Genomic DNA, 22337 nt, shown 5'->3' on the forward strand with positions numbered 1-22337 from the left:
TAATTTTATCTAATGACTTTTATCATCTATTGAGAAAATTATAAGGTTTTTGTTTTTATGGTGTTGATATAGTTTATTATATTTATTTTTAGCTTTATTATTTATTTATTTATTTATTATTTTATTTTATTTTTTTGAGGGGCTACCGATGGAACCCAGGGGCATTCGACCTCCGAGCTACACCCCCTTCCCTATTTTTTATTCTTTATTTTGAAACCGGGTTTCACTGAGTTGCAGAGGGCCTCACTAAGTAGCTGAGGCTGTCCGTGAACCTCAATCCTCCGGTCTCAGCCTCCCGAATGCTGGGATTACAAGCATGTGCCACCCCGCCCAGCTCAAATTTTTTATTTTTTTAATTGGTGCACTGTAGTCATACATCTTACTAGAGTACAGTATGGTGGAGGCATACCTGCACACATCACCCCACTAGACCTTATCCAATTCCTGCCGCATTCCCTCCCCCTCCTTCCTTCTCAAGTTTGGCTTAGTGATTGACTTTGATGTGTACATTAGATAATTTTCCTTTTCCCCCTCCCATCCTCTGAGTTAGGTCACCTTATTTGCTCATCTATAGTATCCCCTTCTTTGTCTAGAGTTCCTCCTATGATCCATTTTCTTCCTAGCTTCCACATATTAGGGAAAGCATCTGATTTCTTATTTTTTGTGACTGACTAATCTCACTTAGCATAATGTTCTCCAGTTCTATTCATTTCTGTGTAAGTGATGTAATTTTGTTTTTTATGGCTGAGTAAAATTCCATTGTGTACGTATCCCATAGTTTTGTAATCCATTCATCTGTTGATGGACATCTTGGCTGGTTTCAGAGATTGGCAATGGTGAATTGTGCAGCTATGAACATAGATATGCATATATTAGTTTGGTACTTTGGTTTCCGTTCTTTTGGGTAGATACCCAGAAGTGGTACTGATGGATCATATGGTAAGTTCATTCCCATTATTTGAGGATCCTTCATAATGTTTTCCAGAGTGGCTGCACTAATTTGCAGTCCCACCAACAATGTAGTAGAGTTCCCACTTCTCCACACCCTCGCCAACATTTGTTGTTTGTGCTTTGAATGATTGCCATTCTAGTTGGAGTTAGGTGAAATCTCAGGGTAGTTTCAATTTTCATCTCTGATTGCTAATGATGTTGAGCATTTTTTTTTGGTGGTACTGGGGTTCCTGGAAGCCCTTCTACCCCCGGGCTACACTCCCAGACCTATTTTTACATTTTTTTATTTGGAAACAGGGTCTCCTAAGCCAGAGCGCGCGGCTGGCTTCGAACCTGCGCGATCCTCCTGTCTCTGCCTCCCAAGTGCGGGGATTACAAGTGTGTGCCACCACGCCCGGCGATGTTGAGCATTTTATCATGCATTTACTGGCCATTTGAATTTCTTCCTTCTTGAAGTGTCTAGTTCACTTGTCCAGATTTTGACTGGGTTGTTTTCTTAGTCTGAGTTTCTTGAGTTCTCTGTGTATGTATGTAGTCCCATATCCTAACTGTATCAGAATCTATCTTGTCCTTTTGTTTGGAATGTTTTTATTATACCATCAGTTTTGAAAGATAATTTGGGTGGATGTGGAATTTTTGCTTAGCAGTTTTGTTTCTTTCAGTACTTTGAGTATGTTTGCCAACTTTCTGGCCTCCACGATTGGATAATTAATATTATCCAGGTTCCCTAACTTGTAATGAGTTATCTCTTGCTACTTTCAAGACTTTTTCTTTTAGCATTTTTACTATAAATTGAGTGAGTGGTGGTGTCTTTGCTTTTATCCTGTTTGGAATTCATTGAGCTTCTTGGGTGTGTGGACTGTTATTTTTATCAAATTTGAGTAGTTTTCAAACATTATTTTTTATTTTATTTTTTTCAGGTACTGGGGATTGAACTCAGAGGCATTTTACTTCTGAGCTACACCCCCAGCCCTACTTTTTAATTCTTTATTGTGAAACAGGGTCTCACTAAGTTGCAGAGACCTCACTAAGTACCTGAGGCTGGCTGTGAACTTGTGATATTCCTTTCTCAGCCTCCCAAGTACTGGAATTATAAGCATGTGCCACCATACTCAGCTATATTTCCTTCTTGTGTGTGTGTTGTACTGGGGATGGAACCCGGGGGCTTTTTATGTCTGGGCTACACTCCCAGACCTATTTTATATTGTATTTGGAACAAGATCTCACTAAGTTGCTGAGAGCCTTACTAAGTAGCTGAGGCTGCCTTTGAACCTCCCTGATCCCCCTGTCTCAGCCTCCCAGGTACTGGGATTATAAGTGTTTGCCACCATGCCGGGATATTTCATTTCATTTTTTTTTATCCTATTCATTTGGTACTCCCATTACTCATATGTTTTTGTGCTAAATGACATTCCATATTCCCCCGAGGCTCTGTCCCTTTTTCTTTGTTCTGTGTTTCATATTGCACAGTCTCTATCAATCTATCTTTATATCAATCTCTTTAAATCAACTCTTCGTTCTGCCAGTTCATATCTATTACCGAGCCCCTCTAAAAAGTTTAAATTTTGGTTATTGTACTTTTAACTCCAAAATTTCCATTTAATTCTCTTGGGTAATTTCTACCTTTATAGGTAGAAATTTTATTATTTATTATTTAATAAATTGTCCTCATATCTGCCTTTATACCTCTAAGCATGGTTTTCTTTTGTTATTTGAATATATTTATAACGACAATTGTTAGATTGTTAAGATTTGGTTGCAAATGCCAAATTTATGTTGCCTTTTACTTTTCTCCCAGTGCATTCTTGTTTTTTGCATACCACTTTTTTTGGGTTGAAAACCAAACATTTCAGGTTATTTTAGATTTTACAGTCTGGATACTAAATCCATGACCCTTTCTTGGGGCTTTTTCTTGGATGTATGCTTATTTGTTTGGCAACTTAATTGGACTATTTTAGTGGAGTCTATTCTTTCATAATGTATAGTCTCTGGTGTCATTCCTCAAAAGGCACAGGCATGCTGTCACCTTGAATGACAGTGGTATGAGCAATACTAATGTAAAATGAAGTCAAATGCAAAACATCAATTTAACACAATTCTAAATTAAACTAAAAACACCAAATAGACCATAGTTGATGAATTCTATTTAATCTACAAAGTAGACATATCCACTGTTTTTAAGTCAATTGGCTCTATTATTTTTAAAAATTCTCTGGGACATAAATTGTTCCACTATCTGGTCTAAGTTCAAGTAGGGTTATATTTTGAGACCAGACCTCAAGGTTTGTATTGACTCTTGTGAGCAATCCTTAGCTGTCTCTATCTCTATTTCTTTCTTATGACCTAACTGGCATATGAGTATAGGTTGTTGCTCTGAAGTTAGTGGAGCCACCACTAACAAAACACCATGGCTTTTTGCAAAAGTCCTTAGGTTTGAATACACCCACATCCTTTCAACTCAACCAGTTCTTTTGGGAAGAAAGACTGCCTCTTCCTCTTGGCAAACTATCAGAATCATTATTCAAGGCATTGGGCAGGGTTTTGTCTTTTAGTCTTCTCAGACTGTGTCTACAGGCATGGAGTATTGGCCTTCAAGTGATCTGGGGCAAGGGTGATTAGGCTTTAGTAGTTTCAACCTTCCAGTCATAGGGGATGACCTCAACACTATATATGAAGGCTAATAAAGGGAGCTTTCTGTCTTTCAGCCACACTTTGCCGATTTTGTCTCTTTTACTCAGAGTTGGAGGGAATGAGATGAGCTGGAAGCCTACTTCCCTTGGTGATACATATCTATTGATTTGGAACTGAGAGATGAGGAAGCCTATTTTCTTGGCCACATTTTCCTGGAGTTGGGCATCTGTTGTGCTGAGCTGGGAAGAAGGGATAGAAAGAACAGGCTGTAGCTCAAATGCCACAAACTCTATGTGCTTCATGAGTTTTAGTCCATTTTCTTAAATAAATATTTTTACATTTATCATATTCCATTAGAATGATTTCCAGATACTTTAAATAGTTGTTATTCTTATTTGTACCAGTTATTCTTGTTTAACTGGGAAGTGGGTTCCAAAGTTAAAACTCTTCACCAATTTTTATCTGCCCCTATCTGATCTGAACCTAGAGGTTATACTATTTTTATATTGTCTCTGTTTGAAATTCTGCCACTCAGAAGCTGTGTCACCCAAGGTAATTAATTTAACTTCTAAGCTAACTCCCTATAATATAATTCCCTAATTATAAAATGGCGTAAGTCACCTACCTTTCAGGTTGATATGAGAATTCAATGAAGTACTATGGATAGAGTACCCAGAATATAGCATGAGATAGTTGGCACCATGCCTCATATCAATTTTATCTTCTTTCTTATGCAACCACTGGCTTTTTAAAAATATGAAATATTTCAAACATATGAAGAACAGATATAGTATAAGACTATTAAATTTTAGAAACAGGTTATAGATGTAATTCAAGTCCCATGTAAGCTGGGTGTGTTGGTGCATGCCTATACTCCCAGTACTTGGGAGGATAAGGCAGGAGAATCACAGGTTTGAAGCCAGCCTCAGAAACTTAGCAAGGCTCTCAGCAATTTATTGAGACCCTATTTTAAATTGAAAATAACAAAGGGCTGAGGGTATAGCTCAGAGGTTGAATGCCTCTGGGTCCAATTCTCCATGCTGTAAAAACTAGGTACTATGTATACTCTCCAATATACTTCTCTTCTTTCTTTTCCTCTTTCTCTTGCTAGAGGGAAACATAGTCCTAAAATTGTTTTGAGAATTTTCAGGAATCTTTTCATACTTTACTACATATCTACAATAAAGAAAAAATGACTTGGAGACCTTTTTATGAGTATTTAAATGTCCTATTTGTATAAGAGCAAATTCCTTCACACCAATCAAATGAGATCCCTGTCACGTTGGCTCGTTATATGAGCATGTTATTTTTATTTATTATATGAGAATAACAGATTTGAATGAATACCAGAAAGAAGTGATTGACAGAAAGAAGTATGTAAGGAGCCAGGCATGGTAGTGCACAACTGTAATTCTACTAGTATTTGGGAGGCTGAGACAGAAGGATCCGATTTAGCAAGGCATTCTTCAATTTAGTGAAACTGTTTCAAAATAAAATGTAATTTGAAAGTAGAATACTCTCTGGGTTCAATCTCCAGTAACACACACACACACACACACACACACACACACACACACACACACACACACGGCAGTACTTGGGATGTTGAGACAGGAGGCTTGCAGGTTCTAAGCTAGATTTTTGGTAGTATTTAGAGGAGTTTCTATTGTAACTCTGTATTTTAAAATGTTACCGATTGCATTTATATATGTTAGAAACCTAATTTTATAAATAACAGTAGAGATTTCTTCAACTCTTATAGTTTAAAATTTGTTATACAATAAATTAAATATTCTCAATTTTGGAGGAAATTATAATACCCAGTTATCTTGATTTTCATTATGGGTGTTTTTGAGAATTTTATTATATCTCTTGGAATGATGGATGCCTCACTGGAATCATCATAGAACTAAATTTTTATCTTCTGATTCATTTATATGTAAGAAATAAAAATTAAATTTGTATCTTTGGGTTTTTCTTTAGATATACCCTTAATAAAATATCTGCTGTTTTGCATGGATCTCTTGGTAATTTATGATGAAATATCAGAGGCAGACATAGTTGTATGAAATTCACAGAAAATTTAGCTTAAATTTTTTTTTGGTGGTACTGGGGTTCCTGGAAACCCTTCTACCTCTGGGCTACACTCCCAGGCTTCGAAACTGTGTGATCCTCCTGTCTTCACCTCCCAAGCGGGGGGGATTACAAGCGTGCACCACTACGCCCGGCTTAAAATTTTGTTTTTGATGAAGGTTTGGGCTGAAATAAAGACATTGGTAGATTTCTGTTTTATTGACAGTTGCAGTTCTCAGGTGAACTTCTTTCTTTCCGTCTGTAGATGGCAATAGAAAACCAGAAATGCTTGCAACAGTTGGCTTAGGGAGGGCATCCAGCCTTAAAAATTGTATAAGTGCAATGCAGATGCATCATTACTTTTATTTATTTTTTGTGGTACTGGAGATGAAACCCAGGGGCTTTCTACCTCTGGGCTATACTCTCAGACCTATTTTATATTTTTATTTGGAAACAGGGTCTCACTAAGTTGCTGAGTGCCTCACTAAGTAGCTGAGCCTGGCTTTGAACCTGTGCGATCCTCCTGTCTCAGCCTCCCAAGTGCTAGGATTACATGCATATACCACCATGCCTGGCAGATGCCTCATTTTAAACTTCAGTAAAGTGCTGTGTGGTGGCGCACATTTGTAATCCCATTAATTGGAAGGATTAGATAAGATGAACACAGGTTCACCGCCAGCCTCAGCTAATTTGTGAGGCCCTTTGCAACTAAGTGAGACCCTGTTTCAAAATAAAGAACAAAAAATAGGGCTGAGGGTGTAGCTTGGAGGTAGAATGCCCCTGGGTTCAATCCCCAGTACCTCAAAAATCAAAAAATTAAATAAAACTGCATTAATGTATTGCCTGAATTTAGATATGCAGTCAGAACCCAACCTTGGTATATCCCCATATTTACATATTTTCAAACAGCTGCCCAGATCCTTTGTTATCCTGGGTGTGTGTGGTCTTTTGGGATTTCCCCTTTCTCTCCCCTGATGACTTGCTGAGATTGCTTCTATTTGTTTTGGGGAATAACTTCTCCCACATAAAAATACCCACTTCTTTCTTGTGCTTAGGTGTGGGGGAAAGAGAGAGAGAGAGAGAGAATAGGGAGAGGAAGAGAAAGCTGACACTAAGGCGAACTTGGACCTCACTTTTGCCTTGGTTGTAGCAACTACCACAAACATCGTGTATACTTTAACTTTTGTTAGTTTTATTCACCCTCTATTTGTCATTTTGCCAACAATGACAACTTTGAGAAAACCCCAAGAGGTGTGTATTCACTTAGAAAAATTTCTAAGCCTTGATTCTATTTTCTTTCTGTATTGGAAGAACTAGGGAATTGAGTGAGAACAATCTCAGATGAAAGGTGGTGGCAACAAAAAGCAAGCAGACAACCTAATGTTGGAGAGAGGATAATTAAAAAAGGGAAACTATCTGGGTACACTGGTCCATGCCTGTAATCCCAGTACTTGGGAGGCTGAGACAGGAGTGTCTCAGATTCAAGGTCAGCCCCAGCAACTAACAGAAGCCCAATTTCCAAATAAAAATAAAATAGGGCTGAGGATGTAGTTTGGAGGTCGAATGCCTTTGGTTAAATTCCCAGTACTACAAATGAATGAATGAATACAAAAAGAAAAGGGAAAATAGGGATCCACCTAATCAAGAATGAACAGCATCCCTGAGATTTTCTACTGGCTAGAGTTTGGGAGCCTACCTCTTGCCTCCTATTCTAGGCCAAAGCAATTTCCAAGAAAGGTTGGTGGGGAGGGTTTGAGGTGAGGAGGAGTAGTTTTGATAATTCAAATTACATATCTACACAAAGATCCCACAGAAACAGTTATATGATATGGTTAAACTGTGTAGTACTGCTGAGATTGTCCTCAAACCTGCGATCATCCTGTCTCACCCTACAAAGTACTGGGGTTATAGGCACGTGCCACCACCCCCAGATAGACTGTGTAGTGTTATTATAACATAGGATTGTTTTTCCAGTCCAAATCAAAACATAAAAGAGCCCTGTCCAACATGTATTCTAGGAGATCAAGATATGTTGAGTTTTAACCAGCACTTATACATTGAGAACTGCTTCTGTTCTGCTTCACCTATATGGAAGACGTTAAGCTGTTTGTTGTTTCCAACAGACCGTTTAAACTAGAAATTTCATTTAAGATAGATTTTTTTATTTTAATGATATATATGTATATATTTGTATTATATTTGTTTAAATGATATTAATTTGTATATTAAACTTATTTGGCTAAATCAAATGTTTTTTAAGGTCTTATTTATCATACCAGATAGTGGCTCAAGAAATGTTTGGTTCTTTTGTTACAGTCATAAAATTTTCTTATCTTCCTAAACGAGTGTTTAATCTAAGAGTGATCTTATGTTATATTGAAAAATTTTACAAATTGTTTGATAATATTCAGCTGGCCTAGAAGTTGGAATGTCACATGAAAAGTAATAAAGTACCCATAAGTATTTGCTTTTATTTTTTTAATTTATATTTTTTCTGGTACTGGCGATGGAACCCAGGGGCTTTTCTACCTTTGGACTATACTTCCAGACCTATTTTATGTTTTATTTGGAAACAGGATCTCACTAAGTTGCTGAGAACCTCACTAAATAACTGAGGCTGGCTTTGAACCTGTGTCATCCTCCTATCTCAACCTTCTAAGCACTTAGATTACAAGCGTGCGCCACTACGCCTGGCAAGCACTTGCTTTTAATTGCTGTAACTCTTTCATCAATTAGAGTAGAACTTTGAGAATGTGGCAGCCATTTAATCATGGAAAGAAAACGTAAGACTTGTTTACCAAATTGAAAATAAATTATGAAAGTAATTTCCTCTTAATTATATTTCTGCTCAAATGCACTCTCCCAATCCAAGTCACTTTCCTAATTATATTTTGCATGTAATGAATTTTTAAACTTCTTTATGTGCTTTATGCTCTTGGTCAGAAAGTAAGCATCAACTGAATTTTCATAAAGTTGGAAATCATGAGTATTAATAGTTTTTAAAGATGAGATTCTAGCAATGTATTTGTCTTGGAGTAATAGTAATAATAATTAATAATGCATCTATTTTTGCAGTATTGGGGATGGAACCCAGGGGCATTCTATCTTGGAATGCCACCCCTACTCTAATTTTTTTATTCTTTATTTGGGAACAGAGTCTCACTGAGTTGTAAAGAGCATCACTAAGTAGCTGAGGCTGGCTTTGAACTTGCAGAATCCTTCTGTCTCAGCCTCCCAAATGCTTGGATTACAAGTGTACGCCACCACACCCGGCTAATAATGCACCTATTGACTAAAGTTTACAAAATTGATTCCTGTAAAGGCCAGGTGGTGTCATGGGAAGATCCATAATTTTGACCTGCCTATGATCTCCATTATAGCCACTACTGATTATCACTCACCCTTCCTGAATCTCAGGTTTCCCATCTGTAAAATGGAGATAACATATATTTTGTATTTGTGTGTGTGTGGGGGGGGGGACTGGGAATTTAAACCAGAGGCATTTTTACCTCTGAGTTATACTGCCAGCCCCATTTTATTTTTTATTTTGAAACAGGGTCTCATTAAATTGCTGAGTCTGGACTCGAACTTACAATCCTCTGTCCAAGTACTGGAATTATAAGCATACACCACCACACTTAGCTAACACCTATGTTAAAATGCTGTTGTGAGTATTAAACAAATGTAATCATCTTAGCATAAAGTAAGAGTAGCCTTACAAACCTGAGTAAGTTATTCAGCACAATTTTATTTGGAATTAGGTTTTATCTCTCTTTCTTGATTGAGTCATTTGAGGCTCAGGCCCCTTATCTGGGGTCAACGAATCTTTTTTATGATTCCCAGTTTAGGGTACTTTCTTTTTCTCAGCTGCTTCTGGACCAAAACTGTAAACAATGATAAAATGATTGGCAGTGATGCTTATATGTGTCCACTCAGATGTGATCTAGCTCCCAGTAAGGCCCATTTCCAGCCCTTTCTTTCCTTTTACAAACTTTGCAACTTGTGGCAACTCACCATGGTTGGGAACCACTGCACAAATATGCTCCAGGAAGAATAGATAGGTTACTTTTCAGTAGAGAGTTTATGTTGCAGAATGTGAGAAAGGTTGGTGAAGCCAGTAGGAGTCTAAAAAGTTAAGATTTTATCCAGGTGCGGTGACATACACCTGTAATCCCAGTACTTTGAAGGCTGAGATAAAATGATTGCAGGCTTGAGGCCAGCCTCAACAACTTAAGCAAGATCCTCAGCAACATAGTTAGATCTGGTATCAAAGTTAAAAAGTTGAAAGAGCTAAGGATTTAGCTCAGAGATAAAATACCCCTAGGTTCAATGTTCAGTATAAGAAACAGTAAGTAAAAAAAATACATGTTAAGACTTGGCCTTGTAGGCACTGAGTGTAGGAGCTTAGAAGTCCCTAAGGGCTGAGAATTTAGCTCAGAGATAAAATGCCCTCAGGTTCAATTCTGAGAGAGAGAGAGAGAGAGAGAGAGAGAGAGAGAGAGAGAGAGAGAGAGAGAGAGAGAGAGAGAGAGAAAGCGCTGAAATGAAAGAAAGAAAGATTGGACTTGATCTTATAAGCACTGAGTGTAGGTGCTCTGCAGTCCCCGAGTAGGAAAGGAATGAGAGTAAAGTGGTGAACTGCAAGATGGTTTGCAAGCCAGAAGCCAGTCTGCAAGATTTGGCTTATTGAATGCAACGAAGTCCTGGACAGGACAGTATCAGTAGGGACAGAGTGGAATATACAGATCTAAGAAGGCTTGGAACTGGCTAGATGTTCAGGTGCAACCAAGGAAGTAAAGGAGTCAAGGGAGAAAGCAAAAGTTTCAAACTATGTTGTAGGCCAGTAAGTTTAAAATTGTCTAAATTCACATTAAAGTGACCTTGTTAGTCCCAGGACTCAATACATCTATCAGGATAAAAGACAATCTGGAAGCATTGAAGGAATGAGAATTAGACATTCATAGGACATAGTTCATGAAATATAATTTTTCACCTGATTGCTGTGTTATGGAGTGTTCAGATATCATGTAACATTGGACTCAGAGTCTAGACTAAGTGACTTTGTGTTTAGTCATATAAACATGCTGCTACCTGAATGCAGGACTTGATTCAAGAACATTACAAGTGGGTTATAGAGAGCACTTAGTGAGTTGGATAATCTTGGCAGCTGACCAGCAAATAACTAAAATTTTTGAAGTGACTGAGATAATGTGTTTTTTTAAATCTCAAGTTGAGGTCATCTGATAGTCTCTATACCTCACATCCCTGAGTGCAGGCTCTTTAATGGTGGGGGTTTTGTTTTGTTCACTTCTATACCCCCATCAGGGAACAGAGAGTATCACCTAAATCAGCAAGTGCTAAATGAGGAAATGACACCAGGAATCATGAGTGTCTGGCCCACCACTGGAGCCTGTGTTGAACATGGGGGCTGATGGCAAGGGAGGAGCTGAATAAAGGCTGGTTGAATTGAGTTGTCATGAATTGAACAGTATTTGGATCAGTAAATCCAAAATTTTACTTGTTCCTATGTTGTACAAAAATGTAGTAAAATAACATTAGGTTGAAAATTCTTTACTTGTAACAAAAATACATTCATTTTTTGCTAGTGATGATCTGGAACAATTTATGGAAAATCAAGGTGCATCCAGCCCAGGTATCCTCATTTTAACCACAAGCCTCAGCAAACCATTCATGCGACTGGAAAAGTATGTTACCCTCTTGCAAGAGCTGGAACGGCATATGGAGGTAAGGGAAGGCAAGATCTTCTGAACTGTACCAAGTATGGCCCCCTTCTCTGTAGAGAGAAGCCAAATAAACTAGCCTCTAAACTGGTCTTTGGCTTCAAAATTAACCTGATCCAAACTTTCCAAACTTCCCTTTTCCCAATCTTCTTTTTTTTTTTTTTTTTTTTTGGTACTGGGGATGGAACCCAGAGGAATTCTACTTCTGAGCTACAACCCAGCTCTATTTTTTTATTCTTCAGTTTTAAACGGAGTCTCACTAATTTTCAGCGGGCCTCACGAAGTAGCTGAGACTAGTCTCGAACCCTGATCCTCCTGTCTCAGCCTCCCAAATACTGGGATTACAAGCATGGGCTACCACACCCGGCCCCAATCTTCTAGTTTTACTCTTATGGGACAAAATAAGAGCCCTATTCATGAACACCAAATATTCATGATCCTTCTTCTATCCTATCCCTTCTGCTCTTCCAATCCTTGATCCTATTGCATGCCTTAAACTTATGCTTACTTGCTGAATTAGGTGTATGTGTGTGTGTGTGTGTGTGTGTGTGTGTGTGTGTGTGTGTGTATGTGTTATATACTTGTATGATGTTGGGGACTGAACCCAGGGTACTCAAACTTTGAGCTGCACCTTTTTTCCTTTTCCTTTTTTATTTTGAAACAGGATCTTACTAAGTTGCTGAGGCTGGCCTTGAACCTGTAATCCTCCTGTCTCAGCCTCCCAAGTACTGGGGTTACAGGTATATGCCACCATACCTGGCTTTGACTTAGGGTTTTTTTTTTTCACTCTCTTATCTGCGGATGAAGTTTCCACCAAAATCAGGCCTAGAAATCTCTGTTCTGGCATACTGACTAATTTTATTATGGGGGACAGAACAAACTAATACCAGAAAATACAAAGAACACAATCACTGTAGACAGAAATATTTATTTCTATAATGCTATGATGGTTTAACTCTCTGCACTCTGGATTGCAAAGGAAAATTCTGGTATTCCTTAAAGATTAAGCAATGGATTTGATATTAATGTATAACTCTATGCATCAATATATCTACATCAAAGTTCCCCAATGTTTTTGTTTACAGACTCATAGTTTACTTGGAATAGCTGTGACGGAGCCACAATCTTTTCTAAATATTAAGATTTTCTTTTTTTTTTTTTTGGTGGTACTGGGGTTCCTGGAAGCCCTTCTTCCGGGCTACACTCCCAGACCTATTTTATATTTTTGAAACAGGGTCTCTTACGCCAGCACGGCTGGCTTCGAACCTGCGCGATCCTCCTGTTTCCGCCTCCCAAGCGCGGGGATTACAAGCGTGCGCCACCACGCCCGGCCCTAAATATTAAGATTTTCAATGAGGCTTGATCATTTATTTTTTTATCAAGAACCCAAATCCTGTTTTAAAGGCCAATCAGTCCAGGTGTGGTGGTGCGCCCTTGTAATCCCCTCACTTGGGAGGCTGAGACAGGAGGATCGTACAGGTTTGAAGCCAGCCTCAGTTGGCTTAAGCGACCCTGTTTCCAAATAAAATATAAAATAGGTCTGGGAGTATAGCTCGGAGGTAGAAGGCCCCTGGGTTCCATCCCCAGTACCACACAAAAAAAGAAAAAAAAGAAAAAGAAAAAGAAAAAGACCAATCAGCAGGAATAGCTTAATGAACTGCTCTTTCACAATCGTGCATGGAGTATGGAGGTGTGGGTGGGTGGGGGCAGTCTGCTGGGGAAAGCTGCCTTTACTTTAGTTGCTCTTCCTGTGTCAGGGGAAGGTTTTGAAGTTTTAAAGGAGTTGATTATCTTTAAAGAAAAAGAGTGCACTCTCCCAGGCCTGTCAGCCTTTGTAAGGACTGAAAGCACATATTTGGAGTGAAACCACATTCTCAGGGTATTTGACCTGCCTGAAAGCAGAAGGAGTGGGGAGCAGGCGAGTAGAGCCTGCAGGAATGAAATTTCAGGTAGGGTATGGAAAGAGGTTGTCCTTCAGAGGTCTTTCCAAAAGCAAAGCAGTCTGCTGAACCATTTGAGGTTTGTCTCCCCCCCTTGCTTATCACAAAAATTCAGAAACAAGTGGCCTCAGTTTCTGTTACTTGTCAGTGCTGAAGGGCAAATATGCATCTAATTGGAGGAGAAAAAAAAGGTAGATTGTAGATGCTCCTACAGCCTGGATCCTCTATCTCAGTTTTCTTTGGAATCGAGCCTCGTTCTACCCCTGCTTCCATTTACTCACAGTGTCTTTGGTTGCCTTCCATTTCCCACCACCAGATAGTACACCCCTTCTTACCAGTTCATCACCAGCTGAGACACTTGATCCAGATCTCTGAATGTTTGGTATGATTGCTGGCTTACAGTAGAATAGAATCTGAAGTTCTCACATGCCAGCTGATTTGGGTAGAGATAAGGTTTGGTATAAAGGAATCTAAGCTTACTTTTAATGAGCAATACCATTCTTGGCTTTGGGCAGACCCCTAGGCTATTTGACTCTGTTTTTCCTCACCCTGGATTTTTGAGCTGGAGATTTTGTCTTATTACTGCCCCAGATGAGTTGTAAGAGTTAGATTTTCATATGCCCTCAAGGTGAGGTATGGCCCCACATACCTCAATATTGGATATACTCTATGGGTTAATGATGTTCCCCCAAATAGTTATTTATCATGTTTGTTGTTAAATATTTATTATCCAAATTATAACAGCAAAAAGGGTCGTGGGAACTCTTTCTTCATTAGCTACACCTACTATGTTATCCCTAAATATATGCCCTGTTACTGTCTTAAAATTCCATTTAAATCTATGCCAATTTGAAGATTAAAAAATGGACCAACATTTGTAATCTCAGTACCCTCCATTTATTATATGATTGGGAAATTTTCTTTTGAAGGCTTGGCAGTGCACACCTGTAATCCCCAAACTTAGAAGTCTATGACTGGAAGATCACAGGTTCGAGGTCAGCCTCTGCAACTTAGTGAGCAAGATCCTGTTTCAAAGATAAAAAGAGGTGGGGATGTAGCTTGAAGGTAGAAAGCCCCTGTGTTCAATCCCCAGTACTTCACCCCCAAAAGGAAAGAAATAAAGATAAAGAAAGAATGAGAAAAGAGGGAAGAAATGAAAGAAGGAAGAAAGAAAGGAAGGAAGGAAGGAAGGAAGGAACAAAGGAAGGAAGGAAGGAAGGAAGGAAGGAAGGAAGGAAGGAAGGAAGGAAGGAAGGAATTTTCTTTGGGTTCACAGTTCTGTGAATTTTATAACAGGTACAGACTTGTGTTACCATCACAACAATCAGGATGATTTCCATCAGACCCCAAACTCTTCCTTGCTATTCTTTTTCGGTCACATCTTCCTCCCACCCCCAAGCCCCAGGCAATGGATAATCTATTCTCTGCTAATATTATTTTCAAATGTATTCCTTTGATAGGATACTCATCCAGATCATCAGGATATTCTGAAAGCAATCATAGCATTCAAAATGCTCATGGTAGGTAATGTTCTAAATGGAGAATTGTCATTATCCATTTTGTACATTTCGTTTCTGAAAGAATGATTGGTGTATGACATTTCTTTCCTTAATGCAAAGGTCTTTAGAATGGAAACAATAAGCCTTTATGACAATGTCACAGTGATTGTTTCATTTCATTCCGTCCTCCCAAATCATGCTTACCTGTGAAAGGTTGCCAGGCAGAAGATATAAAACAATTACGTTTGAAGTCTGAGCCACATTAAGCATTGGTGCGTAGGTGGGGGGTTTCCTTTCATCTCTTTGTCTTTACTCCTGTTGCTCACACTGTCTGTGAAACTCGTCATTCACTGATTGGCATCAATGCTGGATTCAACTTTTTATGTCAAAAGGCGTGAGTTTATTCTTTGCATATGAAAAAATCCTTCATAAAGGGAAAAACAATCTACTAAAATACAATTGCCTTATATAGCTTGCTAGAAGAGGTACTGGTAATTTTATATCTTGAGCATCATGGTTAATGTGTCTTCTTGACCCCATTAAGGTAAAACCCTTGGTGCCATTTTATTTTATTTTTGCGGTACTAGGGATGGAACCAAGGGGCTTTCTATCTCAGAGCTACATCCCAGCCCTATTTTTATTCTTTATTTTGAAACAGGGCCTCAGTGAGTTGCAGAGAGCCTCACTAAGTAGCTGAGGCTGGCCGAGAACCGCAATCCTCCTGTCTCAGCTTCCCGAATGCTGGGATTACAAGTGTGGGCAACCACACTTGGTCCCTTGGTGCCATTTTAGAAGAAAAGAAAACTTTATTTTCAGTGATAGATCAAGTTTAGCTCTGTTTTTTTGACATTTCTAGGCATTCTAAGTTATTTGGATTATTAGGGATTGTTCCTTTCTGCAAGGTGCTCTGTGACATTCACCATCACCTCATTTTATAGCTGTTGAAAAATCAATAACTAACACATTTATGGTTAAACAGCAACTAACAAGAGAGTAAGCTATTAGGTTAAAATTGCTGCTGTTGTAGGGAAAAAAAGACCAGTCAATTACTGGCAGATTAACATACTTCAACCTAATAGAAGAGCCTACTGAAACCAATGGTGTTTATATGGTGTTTATTATAATTTGTGTCTCATGTTTCCTATGCAAATGAAATGTAAAATGCCTCTTTAAAAAAAATGTCTTAGCCGGGCGTGGTGGCGCACACTTGTAATCCCTGCGCTTGAGAGGCTGAGACAGGAGGATCTCACGGGTTCGAAGCCAGCCTCAACTACTTAGTGAGGCTCTCAGCAACTTAGTGAGACCCTGTTTCCGAATAAAATATAAAATAGGTATGGGAGAATAGCCCGGAAGTAGAAAGCCCCTGGGTTCTACCCCCAGGTACCACAAAAAACTCTCTTTATCATCATGTTATACAACTTTATTCAATGGTTATAGTCCATTTATTCCCAGTATAGGTGCCAAAATATCTCTATACTAATTTTTTTCTTCAAAACTCCATTTAGTTGAATAAGGCATTAGAAATTTTATAGAATAATCACTTCTAAAAACTATTTTATTACATTCATTTGGAAATAGTAACATACTTAACCATATGCTTATTTTTGTATTCAATTCAGAATGATGCTATTAAATTACTCTAAGAAAACCTCACACTTTCTGAAGCAGGGATTTAAATATATATAGTATTTTTTTAAATATATGTATATATTATATAATGTTCATACCCTACCTAAATTGGCAAACTATAAATAGATTCTTGGTTTGAATTCAGTTTATCATCATGAAAATCAGTCTCATCTTGTTTCTTCAATTGTTCACAAATATAAATGAATGAAATCAATTTATCATATTTTATTGTAATTTACTATTACTCCCTAAATGAAGTGCAGAGTGGTGCCAATGTTTCTTTATAAGCTCAGTTTGATTCACTGTGGCATAAAACATGAATTTATGTTCTTTTGGCCAGACTCTTTTTAAAAAAAATTTAGGGTTATTTTGTTTTTGTGTTTGTTACTATAAAGAGTGTTACCTTGATGCAAATTGAGCATATGGTAGAAAACCAAAATTGTTTTGTAACTGAAGCCCTATTTATATAGAGACAAGATGGTGAGGTGATAGAGCACGGCTAAGGACCCACAGCTATGAACTTACCAGTTGCTTTCCTGGGTCTGCCCCATTGTAATTATGCTCTTTGTCCTCCCAGACTCCTTACAAGGAAGGAGAAACAAGCCCTTTTTATCTTTCTCTCTCAATGCTTTGGCAAAATGAACAGTAGCTCTCTCTCACGTATGTTTTAGGGGCTCAAAGATAGAGACTGGGGGTAGTGGATCTTTCTGCCTGTGTATTAATTGATTTGGCAATGAAATTCAATGAGAGAAACAGTGGGACTCATTGGAAATTTGAGAGTCAAAGCCATATTTGATCTTCTTTTAGGTCTAATAGCTTTCACCAAAGTGTTTCATAAGAATCCTTATTCCATATGTTCTATTTCGGTTTTCTAGGGGCAATGCCAAGATCTGAGAAAGAGAAAACAGCTGGAGCTGCAAATACTCTCAGAACCTATCCAGGCATGGGAAGGGGAGGATATTAAAACCTTGGGAAATGTGATCTTTATGTCACAAGTAATGGTGCAGTATGGAACGAGTGAGGTAAAGTGCTTCAAATCTTAACATTGCTTCATTCATCTTCTGAATTTTTCTTTCTTTTTTTTTGCTTTAACATTTATTTATTTATTTATTTATTTATTTATTTATTTTATTGGTGCACTGTATTCATACATCATAGTGGGATACAAACTTTTGTAGACATACATGCACACATCGCCCAGTCAGCCCCCACCCGATCCCCACCCCATTCCCTCCCCATCCCTCCTTCCCATGCTTGGCTTAGTGGTTGACATCTAGTATTATAGCAATTTATCCAAAATTAAAAATGATAATCTCACATAACAGTTTAATTTGTCTGATACCAAGCTTTTGATGATTTAAAGATAACATTTCAATATTTCTTTTTGCTTTCTTTCTTACCAGAGAATATTTTTTTTCTATTTTTTTAGGTGAAACTATCATATATTTATATATTTATTTTTCAGAAAAAAATCTATCCTAATATGGAATATGGATTCTAGATACCCAAAACGATCTTGAAAAAGAACAAAGCTAGAAGATGTATATTTTCTGATTTCAAACCATATAAAGCTACAATAATTGAAACAGTGTAGTACTGTTCTAAAGGCATATATATAAACCATTGGAGTTAAATAAAAGCCTAGAGCTAAATTCTTCCCTATATTATCAAGTTATTTTTGACAAGGTTTCCACGAACATTTGGTGGTGGAAATAATAATCTTTTAAATATTGTTAAAAAATAATAATTACATGGAAAAGAGTAAAATTGGACCCTTACCTAATCCCATATACAAGTATTAACTCAAAATAGATAAAAGACCTAAATATAAGTCTTAAGACTATAAACTTTTAGAAGAAAATCTGGATCATAAAACCTCACAAGATTGAAATTGGCAGTGATTTCTTGGATATGATTTCAATGGCACAGGCAACAGAAGAGTATACAAACTCCCTAAAAAATAAAAAAAATTGTATATCCAAAGACAATGTAAACAGAGTTAACAGTTACTAATAGAATGGGATAAAATATTTCCAAATGCTATATCTGAAGGTATATTAATATTCCAACTAGAAATCCTAAAAATTAACAACAATAAAGGCAAACAATACAATTTAGAGATAGATAAAAGACTAACATAAATAATGAATCTCCACAGATAACCAATCTTAGTTGTCTGTTGGATGGAAAATCTTGTTTCTCTGGTTCTGGTGTGTGTTACCTATTTCTTCTTTGTAGTTAATCTCTGAGTATTTTCTCTAGCGCTGGTTTTGAAGACATAAATTCCTTCAGTTTCTGTTTGTCATGGAAGCTTCTTATTTCCCCATCTAATTTGATAGAAAGTTTTGCTGGGTAGAAAATTTTTGGCTGGAAGTTGTTTTCTTTCAGAGTTTGGAATATGTTACTCCAAGCCCTTCTGGCTCGCATGACTTGCTTTGGGAAGTCTGGAGTGATTCTAATTGGTTTGCCTCTGAATGTCACTTGGCCCTTTGTTTTTGTTGCCTTTAAAATTCTCTGCTTGGCTTCCACATTGGTCATTTTGACAATTATGTGGCGTGGGGATCCTCTTCTCCGATCCTGTCTAAAGGGAGTTCTATAAGTTTCCTGGACCTTTGTATCAACCTCATGCTCTATGTTTGGAAAATTTTCTGCTATTACTTCCTTGAAGAGATTGTTGATCCCTTTGGTTTCACTTTCTTTTCCCTCCTGTATTCCAATTATTCTTAGGTTGGCTCTCTTAAAATGGGCCCATATTTCTTCAATGTCAGATTCCTGCTGCTAGATATTTTTTTCTAGATTAGAAACTATGCGTTCATTTTTGGAATGATCATCTTCTAAGAGCGAGATTCTGTTCTCCATGTGGTCTAATCGGTTGTTTGTGCTTTGAATTGAGGCCTTTACTTCATTAATTGCATCCTTTATCTCTTTTTGGCTCTCTCTGAGTTCTTTTCGAAGTACTTCTATTATTTCTACAGTTATTTTCCTGATTTGATCTTCTAGAAATCTCTGATTTTCTGTTTTATCGGGTTCTGATGTTGTGGGGTTGTGGGCATTCATTGCTCCAGTGTTATTCCTCTTTCCCATGATTTCGGAAGTTTGTACCTTCTCTGGGTTCTTCCCTTGGGTCACTATGACTTCACTTAAGGTGCTCTGGATCTCGAGTCTGTAGTATCTCAGACCCCACTACTCCTTTACTGGGTTGTATCACAGAGTCTCCAACCCAGGGAGTCGATAGAGGCTGCTTTAAACTATGGGGGGTGCCAGGTTGCACGTTCTCCTATGGTGTGATATCTCTGCCACCGCCACTCCCCCACTGAGTCAAGTCCCAGGGAGTACAGTACTGGGATTTCTCCTCTGTGGCCCGCAATTTGACTCACTGTTCTTGAGTTCGCAGATGTAGCTGTACTGGACTCGGTGAATTCGCTGCTTCTGCCGCCGGTGGCAATATGGCGCTGCTGCCACGCCCTCGGCCATGAGGCTGGCTTATTTCTTCTTGGTTTTGAATTCCACTCTGAGTCCTTGCAGCATATGCTGAGCTCAGCCACTGGGAGCTTTAGATGTTCCCTGCGCTGAAAAATCTCACCTGGCTGTTCCGCAGCAGCTTACCTCGGCTTGCTGTAGCCGTCTGGTGAACTCGCCGCTGCCGCCGGCAGTATGGCGCTGCTGCCGCGTCCTCGGGCGTGAGGCCAGTGTATCTCCTCTGTGGCTCTGAGCTCTATTCTCAGTCCGCTTTCTCTCTGGAGCCTGGTGATTTTTTTGTTTCTCTGGTGATGGTGTTTTCTGGCTATGAAAAGCACTGATTTTGTGGTAATGGAGATTGGTTGTTAGCGGGACTCTTAAGCCCCGCTTTTCTCGGTCGCCATCTTCCCGGAAGTCCCACATTTTTCTTTCTTTATTTGACCTTCTGTCAAATGCTCAAATGTTCAAATCAGATGCTTCATGCCTATTCTTTGCCCAACATTCTAAATGATGAGATAGGGGAAAGAATAAAATAAATTAGTCCTACTTATAGATAACTCATTAAAAACAGATTAAAATACAAATCGCAACTGGAAAACAAACCAAATAATCAATGACGTATTGTGCATATTCACCAGTAGAGTCCATAGAAGGAGAAAGGAGAGACTAAGAAGACCTTATAGAGACAGGACTGGAGGAAGAAAGTGACAAAAATAAAAGGGGAGGATAAGGTAGAAGACATTTATATATCAGGAAAGTGAGTTTTTTTTTTCTGCAGGATATAGAGGAAACCAGACTGAAATATATTGGATCAGGATATATATATATATATATATATATATATATATATATATATTTTTTTTTTTTTTTCGACATCAGGCTAGAGTGGTTAAGATTATTGTAGCAGGCATCAGGAAACAAGGAGTCCTGAGCCTCAGAAAGACATAATGAACGGTCTGTTTGACATGTAATCTGATGATCATATACATTAGGTGGGGATGAGACTAGAAACAAGGCAGCTAGGATGAGGACCAAAAAGTGTCCCCAGCCAAGGTTGTGGTGGAAGGACTGACACATTTAGATGAGAAAGTTAACAAAAAGGAGTGACCCATGAACTAAAGGAGATTACTAATGTAATTTAAGACCTCTCAACTTTCAAAAGACTGTACGGTATCCAGGTGGAGATGTCTTGTAGCCAGCTGTTAAAGTAGTATGGAAATGTAGGTGTGAGGTCAGAGTAGTTACAGGCTCAGATTTAGATGTTCCTGACAGATGTGTGTTCCTAGGAAGTAATTAGCAAAAACTGAAGTACAGGGACTGAAGATGAATTGTTTCTTTTAGAAAGGGGCCAGAGAAGGGTAGAGAGGTTGATCATGTCACCTACTATGATTTATTGGGTGTTAGAATTGTTTTCTTTCTCCCAAAACGTCTTCCTATACACCCTGACATGCTTTTGGCAGAGATTCATTACTTTGGGTTAATAAGCAATCTCATTGAAAATGCAGATTCCCTGGGGAGGGTTAATGCAGTGAGTCTAACTATTAGTCATTCACATCGTTGGGACAAATCCCTTAGGTGATAGGAGGAGGAACTAGAGCCAGAAAAAAAAAAGAAAAATGGAGGGTATAAAAGAATTGGGGGTTGTGGTGTCATGGAAATTCCCGGAGGAGCACTTGAATGTGGTCAGCAAACTGAATGTTGCAGAAGGTTCAGAGGTCAAGGAGTGTGAGGACCAAAAGGAAGCCATTGGATTTTGCTAGAAGGCAGTTATTAATGACTTTGAGTGAGCAGGTTAAGTATTGCAGTTAGAGAGGGATCAATGGGGAGAAAATGAAGGCCTCAAGTAATTTGACAATACAATGTCAGGAGATGAGATATTATGTATAAGGAGCCACATGAGGCAAACAAAGATAAAAATGTGCGTGTCTTAAAGGCAAAAAAGGAAAAGCCAGTAGAATAGGAGAGGCTGCTGGAAGAAGGAGGACAGACCATGTCTATGGAAAACAACTAAGACTGAAGAGAATGCAGAGAATTTGTTAGCCTCAGAAGGTTATTCTTCTTGAATAGGTTGGAAGGAAACAAATCAGACATAAAGATAATGCTAAGATGGCTGGGCATGAAAGTCAGAATTTTTGAATCTATTAATTGTATATCTTTTAAAAGGGTTCAGAGCTGCCTTAATTGTTCAGTTTCTTTTAGTGCCATCAAAAAATTGTAGGTGGCGAGCCAAGCATGGTGGTGCATGCTTATAATCCTAGCATTCAGGAGGCTGAGACAGGATGATTGTGGTTCTTGGACAGCCTCAGCTACTTAGTGGGGCCCTTTGCAACTCAGTGAGACCCTGTTTCAACATAAAGCATAACAAATAAGGCTAGGGGTGTGGCTCGGAGGTAGACTGTCCCTGGGTTCCATCT

The 22337-nt window shown here is 38.4% G+C and overlaps 1 protein-coding gene across 1 annotated transcript in view; it reads left to right on the forward strand.

Moving 5' to 3' along the window:
- ARHGEF6 (Rac/Cdc42 guanine nucleotide exchange factor 6) overlaps positions 1 to 22337 on the forward strand; it is a gene marked incomplete at both ends in the record, with an annotated part of 134788 nt that overhangs the window by 92905 nt on the left and 19546 nt on the right. The window contains 3 exons of the mRNA XM_080719476.1: positions 11262 to 11400; positions 14797 to 14856; positions 17340 to 17486. Coding sequence (XP_080575602.1) covers positions 11262 to 11400; positions 14797 to 14856; positions 17340 to 17486 — 346 coding nt within the window. The remainder of the gene's footprint in view (positions 1 to 11261; positions 11401 to 14796; positions 14857 to 17339; positions 17487 to 22337) is intronic.

Source organism: Muscardinus avellanarius (genome assembly GCF_963383645.1).
Source record: "Muscardinus avellanarius genome assembly, chromosome: X".
Classification (NCBI taxonomy): Eukaryota; Metazoa; Chordata; class Mammalia; order Rodentia; family Gliridae; genus Muscardinus; species Muscardinus avellanarius.